The sequence below is a fragment of the Thalassophryne amazonica genome, chromosome 7 (genome assembly GCF_902500255.1).
Source record: "Thalassophryne amazonica chromosome 7, fThaAma1.1, whole genome shotgun sequence".
Classification (NCBI taxonomy): Eukaryota; Metazoa; Chordata; class Actinopteri; order Batrachoidiformes; family Batrachoididae; genus Thalassophryne; species Thalassophryne amazonica.
The window spans coordinates 54,334,311-54,350,202 of NC_047109.1; the positions used below are offsets into that span (position 1 = coordinate 54,334,311).

Genomic DNA, 15,892 nt, shown 5'->3' on the forward strand with positions numbered 1-15,892 from the left:
TCTGCCCAAAACCGCCTGGTCCTCCTTTGACAGAGACGGCAAATCCAATTGGTCTAAGAAACTACATATCTCTATTTGTGGTACCGACACTTCTGTAGCGTAAATCCTCTGATAGTACCTTACCATCATATCCGCCATTTCTCCTTTATCATAGCAACTTTGACCCTTATCATCTTTTAATGAGGGTATAAAATTAGTGTCAGGTCGCCCAGCCGCCAACCGCGCCAGCATTCGGCCAGGTTTATCTCCCATCTCATACAGTCTGTGTCTAGCATGGAGTAAATTAACCTCTGCTTTCTGAGTTAACAGTTGGTTTAACGCTGATCTAGTAACCTCCACTTTTTTGCGGAGAGCAGGCGAGTAATTAGTGATAAGTTGCTTTTCCAAACTATATAGGTTATGCTCTAATTCTGTCTGCTGCTTGTTAGCATCCTTTTTTTTTAGCTGCACCATATGAAATTATAGAGCCCCTTAAAAAAGCTTTTAATGTCTCCCAAAGGGTGGCTGGGTTTACCTTCCCATCATCATTAGTTAGAAGGAAAAACTCAATTTGATCTTTGATATAAGCAACAAATAAAGAATTTGTCATAAATAATGGGTTAAGTCGCCAGTTCCACTGAGATTCTTGTGGTTGAAGAGGTCTCAACTGCATATACACATCTGCATGATCAGATAAAATCCGCATACCGATACCACACCTTTGTGTCCTATCCAGTATAGTACCAGTTGCAAAAAAATAGTCAATTCGTGAAAAGCTGCCATGCGGGTTTGAGTAAAATGTGAAATCTTTCTTGTCTGGATGGATAACTCTCCAAATATCGAATAATTGCAGATCAGAGCATAATTTCTTCAATGCTTCTCTCATTTTGGGGTTTATATTTTTTGCAACTGGTTGCTGATCCATCTCAGGATTCATAGTACAATTAAAGTCCCCTGCTATAATACTATATTCAGTCATGTTAGAAGAGGCCTCGGCAAGAAGTTTGGAGTAAAAATCTGGTAAATATACATTCGGTGCATAAACACATCCAGTAAAAATGCTTTCCCCATACAACTTCCCTTTGATCAGGACATATCTGCCCTGTTCATCTTTAACACATTTTTCCAGCATAAATGGAGTATTTTTGTTAATTAATATTGCTACTCCCCTCTTATTAGACGAGAAGGAAGAGTAATACACCTCTCCCACCCATTCCCTCTTGAGCTTTTTATGCTCCTCATCCGTAAGATGTGTTTCTTGTAACAAGGCTATATTTCCCTTTTCCTTCTTAATCCACGTTAGTAGTTTCTTGCGCTTCACTGCATTATTTATTCCTTTTACATTCAAGGAAATATACTTAAGTAGACTCATTGCCACATAGTAAATGTATCCTTAATTACCAAATTAACACTTCGCATCGCTCAGGAGATAACAGTAAGCCGTAAAACGAACAAAAAAAAAAAAAAAGGGACAACACCACCCCCCTCCCAAAGGGGGGGGCAAAACAGTTGAACAAAACGTATATGCATCCATATACAGAGAACCAGAGAACAGACCATTCAACATATCCAACCAAATGAGGCAGAACAGTCCTCAGAGCCAAAAAAACCGACCTCCTGGACCTAAGAGTAATCAGCGCCCTTTGTGAAGGCGCATCAGGAAACAAGTCTTCATTTTCGGTTCCCATAACGACTCCCGCACCCTCCCGACCAAACTCCCCATCAACTATAAAGGTCACCATTTCCTTAATGGTGAACTATTCCTCTCGACCAGTTATTCACTTGGGATCTCCAATGTCATATCTGCAATGTAATGGGGCTTTATAATGACAGCCCTTGGTACTCCGGGTTTCTTCTGGCCTGGACTTCTGTAGCAGCGGTCCAAACGAACCCTGCCTTTTTTAGTTTCCATATTGAGCAGCTTCGGTAACCAGATCTCGAAGTATAGTGTTGGATCTGTCCCCTCCACACCTTCCTTCACCCCGAAAATTCTGATCTGATCCCTCCGTGTCCTGGCCTCTTGCTCCTCCACCCGTTTTGCAAGCTCAATCAGCCTTTCCTCTGCCTCCATTATTTTAATTTCCATGCTAGCGATCATATCCTCTGCATCACTAACACGGTTCTCTGCTTCCTCCAGTCGCTTTGTGTGACCTTCCACTGAAGTTTGAATCACCTCCAGCTTGTTAGCAATAATTGACAACTTTTCTTCAACAACCGCCACGACTGTATTTCTAATATCCGTCGTTAAAGCCGACACATCAAAAGGGTAGTCCGCCCTGACCAAGCTAGCCACTCCACTTGTTCCTTCATTAGCTGTAGCTGTAGCTTCAATGCTAACCTGGTTCCGCGCGGCTCTTACCGCTTTTTTCTCGAGGCCATTCGCTCCTTTCTTGTTCGACATGGTATCTTATTCACCGTATAGGTTTAGTTCGTAGGTGGTGACCGATATCGCTTAAAACATTCTATAATTTGGGGAGTTTCATCGGGAGCTCCTCGGCGCTGATCCTCTCAGTGTGACGTCATACCGGAAGTCCATGATGTTGGTTTTTAATGCAGTGCCACCTGAGGGATCGAAGGTCACGAGCATTTAATGTTGGTTTTTTCAGCCCATGTAGAAAGTTCTCCAGATTCTCTGAATCTTCTGATTATATTATGGACTGTAGATGATGGAATCCCTAAATTCATTTAAAATGAACATTGAGAACCATTGTTCTTAAACTGTTGGACTATTTTTTCATGCAGCTGTTCACAAAGTGGTGATCCTCGCCCCATCTTTGCTTGTGAACGGCTGAGGCTTTTGGGGATGCTTCTTTTATACCCAGTCATGACACTCACAATTAGTGTCCTCAGTTCCCAAATGCTTATTGAATGTTCGAAGGAAAGGTGATGTAACACAGTGGTAAACATACCACTGTCCCAGCTTTTTTGAAACGTGTTGCAGGCATCCATTTCAAAATGAGCAAATATTTGCACAAAAACAATAAAGTTTATCAGTCTGAACATTAAACCTCACAGTTTGAAAACCACTTCACAGTTTGAAAACCACTGCAAGGTTTTGGCCTCAAAATTTATTTTCACTGAATCCATACAGTTATCCAGGTAATTTACATTAAAATCCAACAAATGCATGATTTTAAATTAAGATACATATAAATTATTTCATAAGAAACTTATTTTCTAAACTATATTTTCTTGATGCATGTACCAGTTTTACAGAAAGCTTCATAAAGAGGTTGTAATTGCATTGTTCTCTGTCTGTCGACCTGTTTGATTTCTACCAGGATATCTCTTAAATATTATAATGGATTTTAATGACATTTTGCAGAAGAGTGGGCGCTAAGGAGGAGAGCAGGTGATTAGTTTTTGAGGCTTGTCTGAATTAAAGAGCAGATCAGTTTTGTTTTTCTTTCCGAGAAAGGTATTTTTTATTTTTTGACATTCTGCCAGTTTCTCAGAAAATCTCATGTACAGATTTTGCTGGGAAAAACTATCTGACATACTTTGTAGGTTGTCAGTCTCAATAATCACATGAAATATGGTGTGGGCATCAGGGTAAGGGGTGGGGTGTTGAGGAACTCAATCCAGTTGCAGTACATAGTACATAGACGGGAAAAAAATCATGATTCATGACCACAGATTTTCTTTACACTTGAAATGAGAAACACACCATTAATTGCCTTTTCGTTTTAAAAAACAAGATTGGTGGAAACTTCCTAACTTCCTTGATTGCTTTCAGCACATGTTTAAAACCGAGTCAGGTCAGACTGAAGGACCCCTTCACACATAGTGTGAAGTTTGGTCGACGTCTGGTCGAAAACGGCGAAATGGCACAAAACAGTTCAAATTTGCGCACCAAGACACATGTGCGTCGACCGGCAGGCATGCACAAGCCCGGTGCAAGAGTTCATGCACACGATGGTGTCTGTCGAGCAGGAACAGTGCGAGGTGCACCACATGATCACGCCACTTATGTGGAATAAATAAAAAAATAAAAAACAACCGGTACCTGTGGGACCACATCGTGCCGCTCATGTGGCACGAAAAAAAACCCCAAACAAACAAAAAACTTACCACCCACAGGACGTGAACTTACACGGTTTGCACACGATTTCTGTGTCATGCGTACTAAGTGTGCACTTTGTCCAAACTTCGCACTATGTGTGAAGGGGCCCTAAAGCATTCATTAAATTGATTGTCATGGTGATGCTATTTTGAGCTTTTCCTCATGTTGGCTCCAGTTAAAATACAATTAGCAGTCGTGCTCACTTCAAGCAAATATACAGTGGCTTGCAAAAGTATTCAGCCCCTTGGTATTTCACACATTTTAATTTGTTTATGGCATTTCAAATACAAAAAGTAAATCAGGCTTCTCAATATAAAAATTTCTAAGATTATCTTCCTTAGACTCAAACTGAAAACAAATCTTTACAACTTGATATAAATTAATTAAAAATATAAAAGCCAAGGTGATAGATTGCATAAGTAATGAGCCCCTTTGGTATAATACATGTAAATAATCAGTTTTATTGCCAGTTTTGTTCAGACAAGTCAGGAGATGGATATATGAACATTTCCAGGTCACAAATATGTCTTGGAAAATACAAACAATATGGCACTCTATGGTAAATCTGTGTGGAGTAGACAGTTTTCAAAAACTGCGTGACTGTGTAAGAAGGAGAACAGTGAGGAAAGACACCCAGACAACCCAGAAAAGGTTTTAGGCGTCTGTGGCTGTGATTGAAGAAATTGTGCAGAGTGCAAATTCTACGTTTTGTATCTCCATTTATACAGTTTCATGATGAAGTGGTATAGAGGAGGGTCTTCTTTCACTAAAACATAAAATCTAGGCTTGCATCTCAGATGTACCTTCTGGCAAATTGTAGGTGAACTTGTAGGTGTAGGTGAGGTCTTCTTTTTAAGAAAATCCTCCTCTGCTCCACTTCATCATGAAGCTGTATAACTGGGGATATAAAATCCAAAACTTGCACTGTGCACAAAGTTGCCCATTACTTATGCAACCCATCATCTTGGCTTTTATATTTTTAATTAATTTATGTCAGGTTGTAGAGATTTACTTTCAGTTTGAGTTTAAGGAAGATAATTTTAGAAATTTTTATATTGAGAAGCCTGGTTTATTTTTTGTATATGAAATGTCATAAACAAATTAAAATGTGTGAAATACCAAGGGGCTGAATACTTTTGCAAGCCACTGTATATGAGTAAATGTCTTTATCAAACAAGAAAAAAGTGTCTAATAACACAAAGAACTGTGCCGTAAAAATGCAGAGGAACAGACGTTCATGTCTGTGTGTGTGTGTGTGTGTGTGTGTGTGTGTGTGTGTGTGTGTGTGTGTGTGTGTGTGTGTGTGTGTGTGTGTGTGTGTGTGTGTGTGTGTGTGTGTGTGTGTGTGTGTGTGTGTGCTGTTACAGGGCAAACAAACACATGTTCATTTCCACAGCAGAGTAACAGCGTAAACAGGAAACAGATAAATGCACTGTGATCTTATTTCAAGCTAAACCTACAGTAAGTTTGCATTGGACCACTCTGTCACTTTGGGAAATGTTCCACATAGAAAGTAATCCACAAGACGTCAGCGCTGTGCTCAAAAAGTCAGAGTGATAATCCACCATTAAACGAGAGGAAAAGTTCCAAATAGCTGACTGCGCTCTGAAAAGAGACTCAAATATAACCATCTGTCCTCTGATCACAAAACGGAATCCTGACGGATCCATAGATGGGAAGATCCACGAAAAGAGCCCTGTGCCAGTCAAAAAGGAGAAACTACCCATGAAGTGGGACCGGCAGCCCGTGCCTTCAGCTGGCGGGAGGGTGACAGAGCAACTACTCCCCCCCGCCACAGTGCTCAATTTGTCCCGCTGCCATATTATTCACCACCACCTTTCAGCACCGCTTGAAATATCTATGAACACTGCCAAAGTCATCCTCTTGAGTCCTCTATTGATCATGAAGCAAAGTAAAAGTTCTATCTATCAGAGAACAGTTTTTGTACCAGGCTGTAAAAATGGTTATTTCAGCTCTATAGTTGGGTCCTGGATGGTAATCACCTAGGACAGCAACCTCTGACCTTACACTGGTCTTACTGTGGGCTGGATCATGCATAGTTAAATACACCACATGGCCAAACCATCTTAGCTGACACTCCCTCACAATGCTCCGTGGTTGGCATGAAGCTGGACTTTCTGGTGGCAGAGAATAGAACACTGGACAAACTGCTGGACATTATGGACGATGCCAGTCACAATTCATTTATATACCGCCAAATCACAACAAAGTTGCCTGAAGGCGCTTCACCTTACCAACCCCCAGAGCAAGCACACAGGTGACAGTGGTAAGGAAAAATTCCCTCTGAGGAAGAAACCTCAAGCAGACCAGACTCAAAGGGGTGACCCTCTGCTTGGGCCATGCTACTGACACAAATTACAAAATAATTCACAAAACGAATATACAAGAAATGTTGCCGGTGCATAGGACAGAAGGGTTTCAGAAACAGACGCCACACCCATCTCTGGATGGAGCCATACCTCAAAAAAAGAGAAAAATAAAAAAACAGAATCAGGCATCAGAAAGACAAAAAATACAGTGTAATTTGTCAGCATTTAAACAAGAAGAAGAACAAAAGAAATACTAAGGTGATTGCCAGCCTGCTCCGTTTCCTAATAAAATTAATTTAAAAGAGTAAAAAGCATAGTAACATACTATGCCAGTATGCTAGCTTTACGGAAGGGAAAATGACACAACTCTTAAGACGCACCTCGGACCACAAACCTCATGACTCCGTAATTGTTCATGGGCCAGATAGGTTTGTTCACTATCATCCAGGTTGGCAAAAACTGACAAACTATCCAACATACACAGGTGAAAACATAACCTCCTTTTTAGTGGCGATAATGAGATAACTGCTGAAATAAACCTAATTTAAAATGATACAGTTCATTTCCTATGAATACAGAAAGAGAAAACCTGTTCCTGTGTGTGTCTCAGGGCCAGGTAGTGTTTGATGCCCAGGGTTCCAGGATGGCCATGACGCTGATCGAACAACTCCAAGGTACGCTGGCCTTCCTCACATGCTGTGTTGCAAAATCTGGTCTAATCAGTAAATGTCATTCATAGAAATATCACTGCTGAGTGTATTCATTGTGTATTGATCCCTGCTCAAGGATCACTTCAAACAAAAGTCTGTTTTAGGAGGGAGACGGCTGTATAGTGTCATTATACTGTGAATAAAAACAGGAATGCAGAAATGTACTGACTCACAGATTTGGTCTAATTGGGTATACACTTTCATTTTAAACCGTTTGTGGAAAGGCCTTCCTATTTGTCTGCAGTGACTTAATGGGTTCCCTGCACAGGATAAGGTCGGAGGATTATTTTCTACCTGTTCTTTGGGTGACAATTTATAATCCTCTGCATTTCGATTCACATTCCATTTCATATTTCCTGTTGTGGTGTCGAGACAATTTGACTTCCACAATGAGACGATCTGACAGGAATCCATAAATCACTTTGGACCTCATCAGTATTCCTGCTTAACGCTGCCATATAAGGCTTTTTATTATGCCACCCTTCTCCCTCTCTTCCCTGCCATGCTGCTTTGTTTGTCCTTCTTTGTGCACCCTATCATTTCTGGTTTTGTCTTTTATCCCTTCTTTGTGCTTTGTCAGTAGCCATTCTGCTCATTAATATGAAAGCGTGGAAACGATTAGTTAACAGTGGCGGTAGTGGAGGTATGGCTATAAATATTTAGCAGTTCTGTCTGTTTGAAATGATCACTAACCAACAGCAGAGGGATTTTTATTTTTGTGTGCGTGTGTGTGTTTGTTTCACCTGTGTCGATCTTTCTTTCTCTTCCAGGCGGCAGCTATAAGAAGATTGGTTACTATGACAGCTCCCAGAAAAATCTCTCCTGGTTTGGCAATGACATTTGGATAGGTGAGTCAGAGTTCACGACATGATTTGTGTAAATTTTTTTTGCGCTGAGTCCACATCTTGCTGCTTTAGCATGAACCCTCCTGGGTATCAGTTAGACTTCCTCACGCTATAAATGATCCGTAATAAAGTTGAATGGTGGTTCACCACTAGTTATTTTGATGTGCATCTGAAATTAAAAGAAAGCAAGACTTTCCGCCCTGCGTTTAAATCCCAGTGCAGCAGACGTGCTGGAATCAAATGGAACAACGGTTAGCTTTGGTGGGTTACAGTATCCGACACAACCAGACAAGATTGTTTTGGTTTTACTTTGAGATGTTGGTCCACACAGAACAGATCTTACTGTGTTGCTTGGTGACGAGGCATTGAGTCCAAGTGCTGCTGCCGGTTTTAACGCCATTCCTGTTGTCTTCGTACCTCATCATCCTAAACCACATCTGCGGTTGTTTACTGCTCCGCCCCCCTCTGGAGAGGTGACACAGTTGTGCCTGGAGTGAGCGTGCCACTAGTCAATCCTACACACGTCACACTCCTCTGGAAGCTGTCTGTTTTTTTTTTGTTTTTTTAGCATGTTCAAGAAATTAACTGTTGCCAAGACTTAACTGAAACCAGAGTATTTTGAGGTCGGCTTCAGCATTGACACGGAAACATGTCTTTTAGCTCGGCTTTCTGTGTCACAGCACGCTCGGTGTTCACTGATAGCTGGCTTTCTGTGTTAAAATGTCAGAGGTGAGCTTTGTTTAGTCTTTTGAGTGTGATTTCATTTCTTTGTTGGCTGTTTATCAGATGAAGACACGTCCATCTGACAGCGAGGAGAGGAAATGAGTAATTTTCTGCTTTCTTGAGTTGACTCAGCTCAGTTATTTATTCATTTGATTAGCTTCACATGGACAGGGTGGTGTTTTCGTCTTAACCCCTCTGCTTGTTTTGCTCTGTGTTTATCAGCCGTCTCTTTCACTCTATCCACGGTCGCCCTAACAACCGCTTCAGCTCAGCTCGTCTTCTAATCGCTGTGGCAACTGTTATAGAACTGGGTCTCCATGGCAACATAATGTCCTGATTCCTTGATCAAGGACGGAGGAGGGTTTAGATAGTGCAACATACTGGCTGAACGGAAGGTTGATACATGCACATGAAACTAACTGCTGCATTCTGTTTCTTGCATCATGGATTTCTTTTGGCCTCTCCCCGTTTTCCTCTGGGTCGCCACAGCAGATCCGATGTGCATCGACATGCATTGACTTGGCACAAGTTTTACACCGGATACACTTCCTGACGTAACTCCTGATATACAAGTCGGATGGACATGGATGACCTTGAAACAGAGACAGTCTGGTTTGGGTGCAAACATACTAAGCACCGAGTCTTCCATCCACCAAATACCACACAGGAGCGCACATGTACACTTCAGACATGTAAGTGACTTGTTTGTGCTGTTTGTTACAACATGGACATGTTGTTACTTTAAATTGCAGCAAGGAGCAAATAGTTTCCTTGGGGGTAGGTGATGGTCAAGAGGTTGGACAGTTGGTCTTATGCCCAGAGGATCCTCAGGGCCCTTGGGCATGGTCATTAATCGCCGGGTTGCTCCAGGTGTGCAGCTGAGTGCCTTGCATAGCAGCACACTGATATCTTTGTGTGAATGTAAGACATCATTATAAAGCTTCAGACAGAATATAGGCGTGAATTCCATTTATTGTCCAGTGCAGGAGTGTAGAAAACATAAAAAATCTCATAATTGTCAAAGTGTAACCCCTGTCATAAATTATATTTTGTAGTCTAGCCCTGTGGCTTTATGTGTATTTTATACATTTTATTTTTTATTTACATGTTCTAGGTATTTTTTCACAGTTTAAAAAATGGATACTTGGTGCCAATGTTTTGTGCTTCAGTAATTAGCAGTGATGCCGGTAACGCGTTACTAAGTAAGTAAAGCGTTAACGCGTTACTTAGTAACGTGTTACTCTAATCTGACCACTTTTTTCAGTAACGAGTAATCTAACGCGTTAATCTTTCCTAATCAGTAATCAGATTAAAGTTACTTCTCCAAGTCACTGTGCGTTACTATTATTTTTGCATTGTGGGTCGATAGCAGCATTAAACTTGGCCCGTGGGCAGGGGGTCGGGGTTCGACTGACCTGCCCACTTTAAGCAAGCTGTGAGCTTTTCATCCGCGGTTTTCTGCAGCAGCTACCACTCGTCATCACCTCTTAAAGCGCGGTGACAACAGCACACCTGCACTGAGCTTTATAAAGACATTTTTATGCTTTGTTTCTCCTTTATTTAGAATTCTGAGCTGAGCCACTCCGTATCTGCTGCTAAAAACAGGTGATCCTCCGCGACGCGTCAACAACTAACACTATTTTCCACTCATATGCACCTAAACTCTCTTTCTGAGGACCACATGATGTGAAAACACAGTAAAACCTTCTTACCTGTAAATCTGGTCATGTTTTCTGCATAAATAAATGTTATCCATTCTTTGTGCTCAAACGCCAAAGCAGGGCGAATCCAGATGGAATGGGGGCGTGGGCAGGGATGTGCCCCCCTCCCCCACAACACCCCTAGATTAAAGGTCCAGTTTTGAAACCTTTTTTTTACTACAACTACTAATACTACTTATAATAATAATGATTTCAACAAGTAAAATGTTTAGAGAGAATTTAAATGTTAGAAAAATGTTAGAAAGAATTTAATAGTTACATTTATAAACAACGTACGTTAGAAATTGCAACTTTTGCTGTTACAGTGCTTTCAACAGTTAAATATGAGGTCAAGAAAAAGGTCTTTATTTTACTTTTTATAGAACAAGTATTTATTTTCATTGAAGTCAAGAAAGGGTGACTATAAAGTGAGTTTTGGCAAAACAGGTATCATTGTCATGAGGTGGCAGAGGGTTGTTGTCGGCAGCTGGAGAAAGTAACTAAAAAAGTAACTAGTAATCTAACTTAGTTACTTTTACAATTGAGTAATCAGTAAAGTAACTAAGTTACTTTTTCAAGGAGTAATCAGTAATTGGATTACTTTTTCAAAGTAACTGTGGCAACACTGGTAATTAGAAGGTGGAGTTTAAAATAAACTTGTATGCAGGGTAGTCGTTAAGTACTATGCCAGTACATATGTAATCCTCAAATAAAATACTGTCAGTTTATGTAACAGGTGACTAAGATGTGTCTTTCTTCAGCTGTAGCAAAATAGGAGTCAGAAGTATAGTCCTGTGCAAAGTGTTTAGGCACACTACAGTTTTGTTAAAAACATAATGTTGAATGCTGAAATGTTCATATATGCTTTAACCCTAGTGCTTCCACTATGTTGATCAGTAGGCCCCATGCTGACATGTTAAGCATTCCCAGCCTGGCACACAGACAGTGAAACAATTTGAAAATACATGTGCAGTGAAAACAGCCAAATCTCCCCGCTGTAAGACACAATACCCATATGAAAGTCATAATACAAACGCAACACTTTTGGTTTTGCTCCCATTTTGTATGAGATGAACTCAAAGATCTAAAACTTTTTCCACATACACAATATCACCATTTCCTTCAAATATTGTTCACAAACCAGTCTAAATCTGTGATAGTGAGCACTTCTCCTTTGCTGAGATAATCCATCCCACCTCACAGGTGTGCCATACCAAGATGCTGATTAGACACCATGATTAGTGCACAGGTGTGCCTTAGACTGCCCACAATAAAAGGCCACTCTGAAAGGTGCAGTTTTATCACACAGCACAATGCCACAGATGTCGCAAGATTTGAGGGAGTGTGCAATTGGCATGCTGACAGCAGGAATGTCAACCAGAGCTGTTGCTCGTGTATTGAATGTTCATTTCTCTACCATAAGCCGTCTCCAAAGGCGTTTCAGAGAATTGGCAGTACATCCAACCAGCCTCACAACCGCAGGACCACGTGTAACCACACCAGCCCAGGACCTCCACATCCAGCATGTTCACCTCCAAGATCGTCTGAGGACTCAGCCACTCAGACAGCTGCTGGAACAATCGGTTTGCATAACCAAAGAATTTCTGCACAAACTGTCAGAAACCGTCTCAGGGAAGCTCATCTGCATGCTCGTCGTCCTCATCGGGGTCTCAACCTGACTCCAGTTCATCGTCGCAACTTCGCACAGCCATTGAAGAGGAGTGGACCAACATTCCACAGGCCACAATTGACAACCTGATCAACTCTATGCGAAGGAGATGCTGTTGCACTGCCATGAGGCAAATGGTGGTCACACCAGATACTGACTGGTATCCCCCCCCCCCCCCCAATAAAACAAAACTGCACCTTTCAGAGTGGCCTTTTATTGTGGGCAGTCTAAGGCACACCTGTGCACTAATCATGGTGTCTAATCAGCATCTTGATATGGCACACCTGTGAAGTGGGATGGATTATCTCAGCAAAGGAGAAGTGCTCACTATCACAGATTTAGACTGGTTTGTGAACAATATTTGAGGGAAATGGTGATATTGTGTATGTGGAAAAGGTTTTAGATCTTTGAGTTCATCTCATACAAAATGGGAGCAAAACCAAAAGTGTTGCGTTTATATTTTTGTTGAGTATAGATCAGTAGAATAAAGAATGTAGAATGAAATAGTGATCTTATTCCCTACAGTCCTATTCAATAACTATCCAGATACGGTGAAAATGGAGAACCGTCATGCATATATTAAAGAATATGACTTACCCTTCTGAAAAAACTATCCAGAAATACAACCCCAATTTCAGTGAAGTTGGGACGTTGTGTGAAATGTAAATAAAAACAGAATACAGTGATTTGCAAATCCTCTTCAACCTATATTCAATTGAATACACCACAAAGACAAAATATTTAATGTTCAAACTGATAACTGATAGCAAATATTTGCTCATTTTGAAATGGATGCCTGCAACAAGTTTCAAAAAAGCGGGGACAGTGGTATGTTTACCACTGTGTTACATCACCTTTCCTTCTAACAACACTCAATAAGTGTTTGGGAACTGAGGACACTAATTGTGAGTGTCATGACTGGGTATAAAAGCAGCATCCCCACAAAAGTCTCAGCCGTTCACAAGCAAAGATGGAGCGAGGATCACCATTTTGTGAACAACTGCATGAAAAAATAGTCCACCGGCTTAAGAACAATGTTTCTCATTGTTCAATTGCAAGGAATTTAGGGATTCCATCATCTACAGTCCATAATATAATCAGAAGATTTTGAGAATCTGGAGAACTTTCTACACATAAGCGGCAAGGCCGAAAACCAACATTGAATGCCCGTGACCTTCGATCCTTCAGGCAGCAATGCATTAAAAACCGACATCACTGTGTAAAGGATTTTACTGCGTGGGCTCAGGAACACTTCAGAAAACCATTATAAGTTAGCACAGTTTGTCGCTACATCTACAAGTGCAAGATAAAACTGTACCATGCAAAGTGAAAGCCATACATCAACATCCAGAAACACCGCCGCCTTCTCTGGGACCAAGCTCATTTGAAATGGACAGATGCAAAGTGGAAAAGTGCTGTGGTCTGATGAGTCCACATTTCAGATTGTTTTTGGAAATCATGGACGTTGTGTCCTCTGGACAAAAGAGGAAAAATTCCATCCTGATTGTTACCAGTGCAGAGTTCAAACTCAGCATCTGTGATGGTATGGGGGTGTGTGAGTGCCCATGGCATGGGCAACTTACACATCTGTGATGGCACCATCAACGCTGAAAGGTACATCCAGGTTTTGGAGCAATACATGCTGCCATCCAAGCAACGTCTTTTTCAGGGACGTCCCTGCTTATTTCAGCAAGACAATGCCAAGCCAAAATTCTGCACATGTTACAACAGCATGGCTTTGTAGTAAAAGAGTGTGAGTACTAGACTGGCCTGCCTGCAGTCCAGACCTGTTGCCCATTAAAAATGTGTGACGCATTATGAAGCACAAAATACGACAACGGAGACCCCGTACTGTTGAACAACTGAAGTTGTACATCAAGCAAGAATGGGAAAGAATTCCACCTACAAAGCTTTAACTATTAGTGTCCTCAGTTCCCAAATGCTTATTGAGTGTTGTTAGAAGGAAAGGTGATGTAACACATTGGTAAACATACAGTGGGGTAAAAAGTATTTAGTCAGCTCCTGATTGCGCAAGTTCTCCTACTTAGAAAGATGAGAGAGGTCTGTAATTTTCATCATAGGTACACTTCAACTGTGAGAGACAAAATGAGAAAAAAAATCCATTAAATCAAATTGTAGGATTTTTAAAGAATTTATTTGTAAATTATGGTGGAAAATAAGTATTTGGTCAATAACAAAAGTTCAGGTCAATACTTTGTAAAATAATCTTTGTTGGCAATGACAGAGGTCAACCATTTCCTGTAAGTCTTCACAAGGTTTGCACACAGCTGTAGCTGGTATTTTGGCCCATTCCTCCATGCAGATCTCCTCTACAGCAGTGATGTTTTGGGGCTGTCGCTGGACAACATGGACTTTCAACCCCCTCCACAAATTGTCTATGGGGTGGAGGTCTGGAGACTGGCTAGGCCACTCCAGGACCTTGAAATGCTTTTTACAGAGCCACTCCTTCGTTGCCCGAGCAATGTGTTTGGGATCATTGTCATGCAGGAAGACCCAGCCACGTTGCATCTTCAATGCTGTCACTGAAGGAAGGAGGTTTTGGCTTAAAATCTCACGATACATGGCCCCGTTCATTGTTCCCTTAATTCAGATCAGTCGTCCTGTCCCCTTTGCAGAAAAACAGCCCCAAAGCATGATGTTTCCACCCCCATGCTTCACAGTAGGTATGGTGTTCTTGGGATGCAACTCAGCATTCTTCTTCCTCCAAACACAACGAGTTGAGTTTTTACCAAAAAGTTCCATTTTGGTTTCATCGGACCACATGATTTCTCCCAATCCTCTTCTGGATCATCCACTTGCTCTCTGGCAAACTTCAGATGGGCCTGGACATGTACTAGCTTAAGCAGGGGGACACGCCTGGCAGTCCCTCTCTACGTAATGTGTAGCCTTTGTTACTTTGGTCCCAGCTCTCTGCAGGTCATTCATCAGGTCCCTCCGTGTAGTTCTGGGATTTTTGCTCACCATTCTCTTGATCATTTTGACCCCATGGGATGAGATCTTGCATGGAGCCCCAGATCGAGGGAGATTATCAATGGTCTTGTATGTCTTCCATTTTCTTACAATTGCTCCCACAATTGATTTCTTCACACCAACCTGCTTGACTATTGTAGATTCACTCTTCCCAGCCTGGTGCAGGTCTACAATTTTCTTCCTGGTGTCCTTCGACAGCTCTTTGGTCTTGGCCATGGTTGAGTTTGGAGTCTGACTGTTTCAGGCTGTGGATAGGTGTCTTTTATACAGCTAGCAAGTTCAAACAGATGCCATTAATACAGGTAACAGGTGGAGGACAGAAGAGCTTCTTAAAGAAGAAGTTACAGGCCTGTGACAGCCAGAAATCTTGCTTGTTTGTGGGTGACCAAATACTTATTTTCCACCATAATTTACAAATAAATTCTTTAAAAATCCTACAGTGTGATTTCCTGAATTTTTTTTCTCATTTTGTCTCTCACAATTGAAGTGTACCTATGTTGAAAATTACAAACCTCTCTCATCTTTTTAAGTAGGAGAACTTGCACAATTCAGGGCTGACTAAATACTTTTTTGCCCCACTGTACCACTGTCCCAGCTTTTTTGAAACGTGTTGTAGGCATCTATTTCAAAATGAGCAAATATTTACACAAAAATAATAAAGTTTATCAGTTTGAACATTAAATATCTTGTCTTTGTGGTGCATTCAATTGAATATAGGTTGAAGAGGATTTGCAAATCCTTGTATTCTGTTTCTATTTACATTTTACACAACGTCCCAACTTCACTAGAAATGGGGTTGTATGAGTGATGTCATTATTCAACCAAGTATATAATTTGCAAGGACTTTACAATTCTGTCGTGTGGATCTGGGAGCCCCTGAAA

At 41.2% G+C, this 15,892-nt stretch overlaps 1 protein-coding gene across 1 annotated transcript in view; it reads left to right on the forward strand.

Moving 5' to 3' along the window:
• gabbr1a (gamma-aminobutyric acid (GABA) B receptor, 1a) overlaps positions 1-15,892 on the forward strand; it is a 442,232-nt gene that overhangs the window by 287,745 nt on the left and 138,595 nt on the right. The window contains exons 14-15 of the mRNA XM_034174198.1: positions 6,983-7,046; positions 7,853-7,930. Coding sequence (XP_034030089.1) covers positions 6,983-7,046; positions 7,853-7,930 — 142 coding nt within the window. The remainder of the gene's footprint in view (positions 1-6,982; positions 7,047-7,852; positions 7,931-15,892) is intronic.